The sequence below is a fragment of the Periplaneta americana genome, chromosome 8 (genome assembly GCF_040183065.1).
Source record: "Periplaneta americana isolate PAMFEO1 chromosome 8, P.americana_PAMFEO1_priV1, whole genome shotgun sequence".
In the NCBI taxonomy this organism is placed as follows: domain Eukaryota; kingdom Metazoa; phylum Arthropoda; class Insecta; order Blattodea; family Blattidae; genus Periplaneta; species Periplaneta americana.
In genome coordinates this window covers 128,875,062-128,887,920 of record NC_091124.1, presented here as the reverse complement: position 1 = coordinate 128,887,920, position 12,859 = coordinate 128,875,062, and the positions used below count along the sequence as shown (strand labels likewise).

General features: G+C 34.6%; 2 protein-coding genes across 6 annotated transcripts in view; one reads left to right on the top strand and one right to left on the bottom strand.

Moving 5' to 3' along the window:
- Positions 1 to 8,942, top strand: part of LOC138705032 (non-homologous end-joining factor 1-like) — a 77,219-nt gene extending 68,277 nt beyond the window's left edge. For all 4 annotated transcript variants that reach the window (XM_069833585.1, XM_069833584.1, XM_069833589.1 and 1 more), the window contains one exon: positions 573 to 8,942. In XM_069833585.1, the coding sequence (XP_069689686.1) occupies positions 573 to 656 (84 nt within the window). In that variant the 3' untranslated portion in view covers positions 657 to 8,942. The remainder of the gene's footprint in view (positions 1 to 572) is intronic.
- Positions 1 to 12,859, bottom strand: part of LOC138705031 (serine/threonine-protein kinase Nek8-like) — a 232,638-nt gene that overhangs the window by 12,259 nt on the left and 207,520 nt on the right. For both annotated transcript variants that reach the window (XM_069833582.1, XM_069833581.1), the window contains 3 exons: positions 12,377 to 12,468; positions 10,011 to 10,248; positions 1,014 to 1,093 (listed from right to left, as the gene is read on the bottom strand). In XM_069833582.1, the coding sequence (XP_069689683.1) occupies positions 1,014 to 1,093; positions 10,011 to 10,248; positions 12,377 to 12,468 (410 nt within the window). The remainder of the gene's footprint in view (positions 1 to 1,013; positions 1,094 to 10,010; positions 10,249 to 12,376; positions 12,469 to 12,859) is intronic.

Here is a 12,859-nt window from a genome sequence, read left to right as displayed (position 1 = left end):
TTTATATATATATAACAATTTTTTTAAATTATGGAATAATTTTATATAGGTATTTAATTATCTAGGCAGAAACATTTGCTATAGTCATAATCTATAAATAAGATCTCGAAATGGAAATAATATGCGGATATACCAATGTTAACACACAAATGTGAAAATTGTGGAATAAATTCAGAGTAGAAACCAGCAGAATTGAATTTTTTGTATCTTTAGTCGATCATGGATTAATGAATTGCAAAAGTAAGACAGTAATTTCTTTACTGTCATACAAATTAAGAAATAGAACAACGAAACAAAATATGGTGTAACGTTTTCTAGTGTGGTAATATAAAAGAAATATTACTAATAAAACAAATACTAAACTGTAAACTGAAGAGATGGATAAATGTTGGATCATCCAAAACAAGGTGAAAAGATGATTTCCAGTTTTCTTGCAGCCAAAGCCATATTGGTTGACGACAGTGAGTAAAGTATACGAGTGTAATAGCTTCCTTACAAACTACTTATCACTGTGTGCATTAACTCAGATGTTCTCTATCAGCAAGTGTTTTGATGGCTGCCTTGCTTTTCAGGTGAAGAAAGAAGAGCACCAGCAAAACAAACAGATGCTGGCAAAAAAGAAAACTACTCAGAACAAGAGAAAACTTCCACTTTGAAGAACTTGCAAACTGTTGTAATGTACTTTAATTTACTTGTAAATATCTTGAGTAGTAACAGTTCGAATTTCTTAGCTTCAAATTATTTTTGTAAGCACCGTGTGGGTATATATATATATATATATATATATATATATATATATATATATATATAGAGAGAGAGAGAGAGAGAGAGAGAGAGAGAATATATAGTTTATATGTTTTTTTTTACCCTACATTTTACTTTTTTATGTAACAAAATTTACTGCGGAACTGAACTAAAAAAAATTATATCACTTCTTTACAAAAGGTCTACATAAAATATTAACATATGTTGCAACATCATCTTTATTTGTATTTTACAATTTTATCACTTACCTTTCATTGTTCTGTGAAGCTGTAAATCCTGTCCATACAGCTTCAGACTGGGCAAGTTCAGCTTTGATCCATTCGGGAACCTAAACATTCAACATCAACATCATATACTAGTTGTGTATGTGGGTGTGCATGCATGTGTGTGATTAGAACCAAGTGCAAGAAATTATATTGCATTATTACTTTGGCTGGAAAATTGTTTTGTAGTTTGGAATGTCAATTACAAGAAGCCATTTTTAAACTTGAGGGACTAGCATCTTTATCACCACCACCGCCGCCGCCGCCGCCGCCGCCACCACCACCACCACCACCACCACCACCACCACCACCACCACCACCACCACCACCACCACCACCACCACCACCACCACGAACACCATCAAAGCAAAGACAAAAGTTTTTGTTACTAGCATTAAATAAGAAAGTTGTTTATTTCTGGGGGAAGAAAAAAACATATTTTTATATGTATTTCACTTATTTTTAAGTGGTTTACGTCATTTTTTAAATGAATTTTTAGAATCTTGCCTATTTTCGAGAAAATTGTATTTTTTAGAGATATATGATAAATGTTAAAGCTATCTTTGATTAATTATTTGGCTGAGGTGGATGATTTGCGTGTTAGTTGAGTGTGGTGTTCTGAATCCTGCTTGTCTCGATATTATGAGATTTTGAGACACTAGGTACCAATTTAATCTTTTGTAGGTCATTATTTACATTATTTTTGCTACAGTGCTTGTAAGAGCAATGAGTCTATAAATGTTGATGTTTGCAGCTTTTCCTTTCTTCAAGACTGGGATTATAATTTTTTTTTTTTTCCAATCAGCAAGGGCTTTTGATTTCCATGCCATGTTGTGTAGTGTTAGAAACTGCGATCTTGATTTTTTGCAGAGATGTTTAATGAATTCTGGATGAATTTGGTCTGGGCTGGGAGATTTTCTGTTTTTCAAGTGGTGAATGCATTAGTTCAATTTGTGTATCATTAAGTTGTTACTGAATACTGGGTTTTGTGTTGTATTTAGCTTGTGGTTTGATTTTATATTTTTCTTGATGAGTTTTTTGTTACGCTTTATTAATATGAGGGGAGGGTTGTGTGTGAGTTTGAATAATGTTTGTCGAATGTGTTTGCAATGTCCTAATCTTTGATTTTGTTATGTAAGAAAGGTATGTTTGAAAGTTCTTTCTTCATGTTAATACTTTTGAGGAATTTATATACTCTCTTGTTGTCATTAAAAATACAGGATGAGTAAAAAGTATGGAACAATGCTTGTAAATTTCTTAGTTTTAATTTTATGAAGAAACTATTTATACAAAAGTTGTAGGGTATGAAAGAAGGAATATTTTGAACATGTTTTCAAATACTATGATTTTGATTTATAAAGAGTGTGTTAATGAGTCTGGTTTTTTAAATGGCGCTATGTACTTATTTCCCCATTTTTGGTTTCTTCAGGTCTCAGTAAGTACAAAATCATATTCTTTTGCTATTTATAAACTATTGTTTTGTAAAAATTACCGTTTTTGATGTCAATGTATGTGTACTGAACAGAGGGATATTTTAATACTTCAGTACATCAATTTCAGGAAGCTTTGGATTAAACAATTGCAGCCAAAAGCTAATAGAAACAAGTGAATAAAGCTAATAAAAACAATTGAATAACAACGGTTATTTCATTACAATATCTTCCTGAAATTAATTAATCATGGCAAATCTTACAGGAAGACAATGAATTGAAATACTAATGATGATCAGCTATGGTGATAGAAGGAAGATCCAAGAAGAGGTTTGTATCTCAGCAGATCAGTCGAACAGTATTGCTGAGACCATTAAACAATTTCAAAGACAGATTTATGCATTGTTTGGCAGTAAATGGGGGCCATTTTGAGCACCTTTTGTGAACTGAAATCAACACGTGATACAACACAACAATGCTAATTTTGGTTTTAATGGGTTTTCTTGCTTTAAAATCCATGTATTTTATTACTATTGCAATTAAATTTCAATGGTGCATAAGTTATTCTACAATGCGTCTTTTTTAAATTATAAATTTAAATAATGTTAATATTGTTATTCAATTGTTTTATTAGCTTTATTCAATTGTTTCCATTAGCTTTTGTCTGCAATTCTTTAATCAAAGCCTCTTCAAATTGATGTACTGAAGCATTAAAATTTCCCTTTGTTCAGCATACATACATTGGGACATATTAATAAAACTGAGAAACTCCTAGTAAGACCTGATGAGCATGAGCACAGCGTCGCTAGTTTGTATTAATAAAAACATCTTCAAATGGCGGAGCAAAAGATCAGCGACATGAGCATTTCCTCTGTATTCGTTCAACTTTTGTTTTTTCTTTATTTACATCCTTCTGCACTTCCGACTCTATTTCATATCAGAGGGTTGCCAATAGTAGATAGGCTATCTTAACAAACACAACGTGTTTGGTCTGAGGAGTGGCTTAAAAATTTAGTTTACGTTCCACAATGGAGGAAAGCACAAAAATGTTTTGTACAAATTATTGAAGTCCATAAAAAAGTGCTTCAGAAATCACAACTCCCTGACAGCAAGGGCAAAAAACATGTAGGAAAAATCCATGCAATTTAAATCACTTGACTTAAATCGTTTATTACTTCATCCACTTCAATGAAATCTTTATAAATTTTATGAACAAAATTTAGTATAGTGCAGTGAATGCTTTGGTGAAACTAAACATTAATACCGGTATAGGTAAAGGTATCCCCATAACATGCCATGAAGGCACTTGGGGGGCATGGAGGTAGAGTCCCATGCTTTCCATGACCTCGGCACTAGAATGAGATGGTGTGGTCGGCACCACACTCTGACCGCCTTTTACCCCCGGGAAAGACCCAGTACTCAATTTTATAGGAGGCTGAGTGAACCTCGGGGCCGTTCTGAAAGTTTGGCAACGAGAAAAAATCCTGTGACCACCTGGATCGAACCCCAGACCTTCCAGTCCGTAGCCAGCTGCTCTACCAACTGAGCTACCCGGCCACCTTAATACCGGTATAATTGTCATAAATTGTTTAAAAACAATGTTTATAATAAAATGTGTTTCCATGTAATTTGGACCGGGAAATCGTGTAATTGGGACTGGTATATATAAACTGCCGTAATGAAATTTAATTTACTTAAGTAATTCTGAACAATAAAATGGAACATTATGATACATTGTACGTACCTTTGCACATGTGGCACAATAATAATAATAATAATAATAATAATAATAATAATAATAATAATAATAGTCTGCTTTGGTAACGTAGTCGGTACAGTGCTGGGCTTCTGTGCTCGAGATTGCGAGTTCGGTCCTGGCCCAGGTCGGTGGCATTTAAGTGTGCATAAATGTGACAGGCTTATGTCAGTAGATTTACTGACATGTAAAAGAACTCCTGCGGGATAAAATTCCGGCACACCTTCGACGCTGGTATAACCTCTGCAATTGCAAGCGTCGTTAAATAAATCATATTAAAATATTTTAATAATAATAATAATAATAATAATAATAATAATAATGTTCATCCCGAATTTCGGCACAGTCTTCATGGGCTCGCTTTTTACAACTATTGCACTGCGAGGTCCACAGCCAGACTTCCAGAACAAATTAAAAATGGGCGAAAGTTTTTTACATTCGTGTTTATTAGAGACTATTCCAATATAAGAAACTTACTGTATCTAAGTTTGTGAATATAAAGCAGAATTATGGGGTTATTGTATATGTCTTTATATAATATTTATCTCTCTGTCAAATATTAAAAGCTTTTATTCAATATTGTCCTCAGAATCACAGGTAAAACCATCCACTAGCGCAAAAATTAAAATATTGCTTCAATGGTCCAAATTACACACTCATGGTCGGTTCAAATTACACACCGTGCAAATATTCCATTTATAAACAAATATTACAAAAATATTGTAAATAGACGAATGCAGCTATGGTATAAGTTATCTTTATATTTTTGCAATACTTGAACAAGCAAAACATATAAATAGTAACTACACAGCACTCAATCTCGACAGAGTGTAAGGTTTTAAGGATTGTGATTAATAAACTTATTTTCTTCTCACTCCTCACCTTTGAATGTAATAGCAAAATAACTTGCAGGCAGAAAGTTACTCTCAACGGTCTTGCTATTCCTACCTGAGACAGGAGTTGACCAAACTTGCAAATACCAAAATCCAAATCAATTCAAATTACACGCCGGTCCAAATTACATGGACTTCCCCTAGCTGTCGAATCCATCAGGGAAGTAATAAAGCAGGAATTTGGCATGGAAATGATAGAAAACCAGATTATGAACAATATTAATAATATGAGAAGCCGATTGAAATCGAAAACAGACCTAAAAAGGACTGGAAACAAGAAAAACCTTTTTAAAGAATTTCTCCATATACGGGAATCATGCACAGAACCAGGCCACCTGATGTTAACGCTGGTGAATCTCTCATTTCCATTGCACGTAGCCTGCACGTTAATACTGGGGACTCCTTTTCTATTTATATATATCCCCATGTATAGTTTTTTTTATTAGCACGTGGGTACAGTCCACTGCCCCTATAACATCGGGAATGTGTCGACCTTGGTAGTGCAGTGGGTATAGTGCTGACCTTCTGCGCTCGAGGTTGCGGGTTCGATCCCAGCCCAGGTCGATGGCATTTAAGTGTGCATAAATGTGACAGGTTCATGTCAGTACCCGTAGATTTACTGGCACGTAAAAGACCTCCTGCGGGACAAAATTTCGGCACACCGGCGACGCTGATACAATCTCTGCAGTTGCGAGCGTCGTTAAATAAACCATAATTTAAAAATTTATCAGGGAATGTACACTTGTTTGACCATTGAATTTTAGCTGCCTCAAGAGCAGCATTGGTAATTGTATCCAATTGTCTACTTTTTCCTTAATTGCACAGATAATTTCCCAGAATTCTAAGGACACAGTCCCTTGTGAAATACCAATATCTTCTACTACACCAACCTGAAAACCAGGGTCTCCTACGCACCTTAGAAATATTTTCTTTTTTTTTTTCTCTGCATTCCTTAGTGTTCCACCCCTTGTTTCGTTCGATTCGGGTAAGAAATGTTTCGTAAGCCACTACACATCATTTTCCCATTCAAATCTGTACAAATCTTAGTAACTATGCACATCAGAGTCCCTCGTCTTTTATAAATCTTTCTTCTTCGATCAGGAATCACATTCATGAATGTTGCCATCACGTTTATAAACATCTCTTGAGTACGTTGAGTCTGCTAATAAGCTACCTCAGGATATCGTAAGCATTTGCTCGTAACAATGAGCATGACCTCTGCTTTATTAATATCAAAACATGAGCACTTGCTCTGCGGCTGAGGTGATTGAGCACGACCTCGGCGAGTAACATGAGCAAGATCTTATTATTAATATCAAGCAGCGACAATGCTCAGATTCTTGAGTAACTTCCTTTTATTAATATCTCCCATTGTCATCAAAAGAGGTAATTTTTGTAAAACAATGGTTTAAAAATTGAAAAAGAATATGATTTTGTATGTACTGAGACCTGAAAAATCCAAAAATGGGGAAATACATCGTGCCATTTAAAAAAACAGACCCATTGGCACAGCCTTTATAAATGAAAATCATAGTGTTTGAAAACATGTTCAAAATATTCCTTCTTTGATACTCTACAACTTTTATATAAATCGTTTCTTCATAAAATTAGAAATAAGAAAGTTACAAGCATTGTTCCATACTTTTTACTCACTCTGTATAGTAAATTAACATCAGGCTTTGCATGCATAAAATTATGTACACAATCATCATATCTAATGATTGTCAGAAATCTTAACGACAATGAAGTGCCAGAATTAATTATTTATTTATGAATTTTGTAAGAAAATCACAATCACCAGATTCATGGGAACTCACAACTACAGACTAGATTGCCAAGGAAATGTTTATGACTCCGTGTGCGGTTGCACAATGTATTAAAAAATTTAACTTTCATTGATACACTATTAATTATTAATCACGCACGCGCACACATTCACGAAGATTGTGCCATACTCTATGATCTGATTCCTGACATCCTTGTGAAGAAAAACGTTCACATATACATGTGTCCGATTTTGAATAGTTTTCGATAAAATCACAGTTCTTTCTTTCATAACACCCATCCCTATGAACTCCTCTCTCTCTGGAGCTATGTGCTTACATTACAGCTGATAGCAGCGACACAGAGTCTCGTGACATAAGGATCAAGGTTAGAGATAACACAACACTGGTAATACAAAGCACGTCATCTGCATTGGCAAGCAGCTGATGTAACTCGTTCAATTCCACACCCTCTCTGTTATCTTGGACTTTCCTAATGGCATATTCTAGAGCACAGTTAAAAAATAAAGGAGATAGTACATCTATCTCCTTGCTTTAGCCCACAGTGAATTGGAAAAGCATCAGAAAGAAACTGGCCTATACAGACTCTACTGTACGTTTCACTGAGACACATTTTAATTAATCAAACTAGTTTCTTGGGAATACCAAATTCAATAAGAATATCATATAAAACTTCTCTCTTAACTGAGTCCTATGTATTTTTGAAATCGATGAATAACTGATGTACTATACCCTTATACTTCCATTTTTTTCTCCAATATCTGTTGAATACAAAAAATCTGATGAACAGTCGATCTGTTACGCTTAAAACTACATAGATGATCCTTAATAATTTCATCTACATATGGAGTTAATCTTCTCAAAAGAATATAGGACAAAATTTTATAAGACGTTAACAAAAGTGATATTCCTCGAAAGTTACTATAGTTATTCTTTTCCCCCTTCTTAAAGTTACGTACAATTATGGACTCCTTCCATTGTTGTGGTACAATTTCTTTTTCTTATATAGCAAGTACAAGCTTATAAATTTCGCTACATAATGTGCTTCCACCCTCTTGTATTAATTATGCTGGAATTTGATCGATACTTGGAGACGTAATTTTCAGCTTTTCTATCGCAATTTGGACTTCTGAAAGTGTGGGTTCGTGTATAAATGGCTCAGCAGTTTGTATTTGAATTTTGTCCCGGTGATTTCTATTAGGCCTGTATTTGAATTTAGTCCCTGGCCTATGTACATTTAGTAGTTGTCCAAAATAGTTTTTCCATCTGTTCAGTATTGAATGAGAGTATAATATGTACTCCTATATTTTAAAATCATAAATAAAACCAGAAATTTGGGAAAAATTCTTATGTAACTTAATGATGTTCAATTGATTTCCTAGGTATAATGATGTATAAGAAATACAATAAATGTGTTACGAATATCATACTGCATTTTGAAAAGTTATTTGATATAAATTAACATTAAATAACTATCATGAAACGTCATTTTATCACAGTGAGTAATGTTGCTTCCCAAAATAGGTGAGAAACAGGATCATAAAATAAAGCACATTGGAATAGAATTATGAAGCTGTGATTTAAAAGAAGCATGTTGTTTGAATGGAAGTTTATTAAATACAATTTTGCAACTGACTTCCGTGGTAAGGGAAATGGAAGTGTGGTGTTGGGGAAATATATATAGTAAAATCCCTCGTAATCGGCACCCAAATAACTGGCAATACCAAAACAACAGCACTTTTGGCTGAGCCAAAAAAAAAAAAAAGTTTAAATCTGCCACATTGCCACAGACTGGGCCGTCAGTGTTTCCACATTAGGAAGTTCGCACGAACTTTCATTTTCAAAATATTCGAACTTAAAATTAGTGTATTATTTGTGTTGTGTGATGTATTTTAATAAGGAAAATGCACACTGTTTTTATGTTTATTAAGTTATGTTTGGTCCATTAGCGTTTCCACATTAAGAAGTTTCGTTTTCTGTGAATATTCTAACCTAAAATTAGTGTATTATTTGTGTTGTGTAATGTGTTTTAATAAAGAAAATCCACACAGGTTTTATGTTTAGTTAGTTATGTTCGGGCCATCAGTATTGCCACATTAGGAACTTCGCACGAACTTTCGTTTTCAATGAATATTCGAACCCAAAATTAGTGTATTATGTGTGTTGTGTGTTAATAAAAAAAATCCACACAGTTTTTATGTTTATTCAGTTATGAGCAAGTGATAGAGAAATAAGCTTCACATAATTGCAGTTTCAACATTTGGCACCATGAAATACGAACTTTTTTTTTATATACCGGTACTTATTCAATTATCCAGCAAAATCTCGTATCAGGAACTAGCCTGGTCCCTTTGGTGCCAGTTAAGAGGGATTCTACTGTATATGTATAGTTGACGTGGCTTATGGGTTAGATGTAAAGAGGGGGATAGGAGAACTGAAGAGACAGTGGATGAAAGGTACAGAGGGGAGGAAATAAGGGAAAAGCACAAGGCGAAATTGGGATCATGAACAAGCTAACCTGTGATATATTGAAATCAAAAGAGATGGCAGTGAGAATTAGAAATTTCGGCAAAGATTTCAAATTGATTGAGGAATTGGCTTGGAGAGGTGCAGGAAGTATCTGGATCCCTCTGGAAATTGTATGAAAGTCTTCAGATATAGGATTTGTTCTTGGCTTTGGCTGTTATATTTGGCTTCTGGATCCTGGGAATGTGGAGCAATTACAATAGATTAAGAGAGAGATGTGGCTTGTTCCCAGTAGAGGTGAATGCCCCTGTTAGACAATGGTGTGAGGGAGGGAAAGTGAGAGATAGTGAAATCTAAGAAACAAAGTTTCAAAGTAGTCTGTATTGATAAAGGCTGACAGGGGCCAGTAAAGCTACAAGATGTGATGCATGTAACTGTGATTGCTCATGAAACAAGGGGAAAAAACATTTTTTATTTCAGATATTTAGGTCGACTTGCCTGGCCTCTGCTAAAATCACACCTGTCCTGGCTATAAAAATAGTTCAAGGATAATGCTCTGGAAGATGTTAAAATGACGTCTAAATCTTTATATTGTTGAATGTTGGGTCAAAGAAACCTCAAAACTTCTTTTTATTGTATATTTATATTCTCACCGGTCCAAGGCTGTCAAAGTCTGTGCCCTGTGCAGACTCCTGCCCTTCTTCTGTGCTGTCTTCTTCACTTGACGAACTGCTGTCGTTCTTGGTCATTACAGCTAGGTTGGGCTGTGGTTGCAGGCGTGCAAGCGGTACTGTGGTGTCCACCAGCACCAACACACTGTACCTCAAGGGGTAGAGTCCTGCCAGACTCACAGTCTCTCCTTTTGCTATTTGAGTAGGCGATGCATACAACCTGTAATTTTTATTACCTAATCATTAACAACAGCAGCATGGCACAAGGTCCTTAGTGAGACAGCACAAAAGTTGCAGTAGGATGGAGTAAAGTTGTTACTTTATATAAGATTTCAGACTAGAATAATCTGCGTTCTGACGACTTATTTTGGATTTTGCAACTATGTTGAGGTTTAATGTTTCAGTGTTAATTGTTTCATTTTTAGGATCTGATATAGCAAAATATTGTTTTCTTACAATTGTATATTTTTAGCAAATGTTACTTTTTATTGTTATGATGAGAATTTTATCTGCTTACACGCCATGTTTGGTACAGTATTGTCTGTCCAATACTTTGGACTATCTGAACTTTACAAAACAGTGAGCATTTCGAAATTATGGAGAGACTGCTACAAAACACAGAGTAATTCGACACAAATCTTTACCTGTTCTGCCAGAAATAGAACTATAATTACTAAGATATCAGCCTATTTGCGGCTAATAAGCTACAGCAATGATACCATTACATGACAAATATTTTCTGACATCTAATGCAAAGAATAAGACTAATTTGCATAGTGTAATTCATTTCAGACATACTTTATGTTAAACTATGTAAGTTCTTGGTCATTGATTTATATTAGTGGTTCCCAAAGTGTGCTACGCGGATCCCTGGGGATCTGCCAGCCAACACTTATCAGGGGATCTGCTGTTGATAATATATTTTTAAATAAATAACATTTACATGTTACCACTGTTTTTCTTGATGCGATTGTACAGTACCGTATGCTATTGTACTTGTGAAATTTAGTATATCAGCAAGGGTAGATGACCAGATCTCACTCTTGGGTGAGCTGGCCTTTGGACTCTTATAAAAAACACGACCTTTTTCATTTAAAGTAGTCAGTTCTATTGAAAATTTTTGTCTGCTTGGTGAGGGTGGTGAGTTATTAGTTAGTTCTTATCTGTTTGACGTATGTATTTGTTCGCAGTTTTTCCCTCTTGTGACCAACAGTGTAAGAATAAATTGTTGTAAATGTGCTCAGGGACTTAATGTCTTAATTGTAAGAAAATCTGATTGGAAATGTTATTTAATCAACATTAAATTTTGACATATATTTTTAAAAAGAATTTCATTCATTGTTGTGCACGCGTTCTACTTCTGCTACTTTTATTGTGAAATCAGTTTTATTCATTCATTACGAGCAGGCTTATGTGAAGTAATCGTGTTAAACTGTGTGTTAATAACCACATGTCTTTGATTCCGAACATAATAATATTAATTTAATAGGTACTACGAATAATTTTAATTTTCATATTATACAGTGTCGTATCAATGAAAGACAATAAAAATGACTTTCTACAAATTCAGAAACTAGTCGATCACCTTGTCATGTATCACACCCAGTGCTGTCAATTTAAAAACAGGTGAATCAACCAAGAAACGAAAATATAATGAATCGTATTTGGCACTTGGATTTACAGGCAATAAAATTGTTCCAGATGCCATTTGTGTCCTATGTAACAAAGTGTTAAGTAGACAAACTGCAAAACTGCGTAGACATTTGGAAACAAACCACCCCAAATGTAAGAAGAAGAACACATTTTTTTTCAACATAAACTTGAAGGTTTAAAACTGTGTCAGAATACATTGGAGAAAAGTGCAAAAACCGACAATGAAAATGCTACAGAGGTGTTATACCAGGTGAGTTGTGAGACGAGGAAACAACACCATTCTTCACATTAGCAATTTGAAGGTATTTTTTTATAATTATGCTTGTAATTACTGAAAAAAGTACACACAGTTTATAAATACTACTGCATGTTTATGTGCTCATGGCTATCCATGGTAATTAATATAGGCGTAGTTGCAGACATATTGTCGATGTTGAATACATAGGTAGGTATAGAATATAAATACAGAAGCATATTAAATTTATACCTATATTAACCTAGCGATTAATTTAATTTAATTTGAGGATCCGTGAATCTTTTTTTCAGTCGAGAGGGATCCGTGATCAAAAAAGTTTGGGAACCACTGATTTATATCATATAGAAACTAAAGTTACTATATTCATAGCACTGAAACATGGCGGGTAATGAAAGATTATAATGCCAATATTGAAACATCCATTCATATGAAGACTTACGCTAGAATTTCTTGTGGATCTAGAAGATTTTCAGTAAGATGACTGGCATGAAGGGTCGACACATTTAAAATGCTCGTGTACTGCGAACCAGTCTGTAATGATGCAAGAAGATGATTTTTGCTATTTGGTAATAATTAATAAAACCTTTGTAATGACACCAAGTCAGCATCATCAAAGAAGTAGGTAATTATTTATTTTATGTTCCTTTCAAACCACAGAAGCTATCAGAGACTTTTTTCTTTACTACTGGTGGGTACTTGACTGTTCATCATTCACCCGTATGAAGTCAGTTGTGTACATCAATTTACCGACAGAGTTGTTGGCAACAGTGCACCATGGAAGTTTGGTGTAAGCTATTTCCCTCATGTGATGTGATGTGATGTGATGAGATAATGATGGAGATTTGTTGGGATGCCATAGGGGAACTGGAGCTTCCAGAGAAAATCTCTGTGTTATCTGGACCACAAGCTAACTCAACATGTC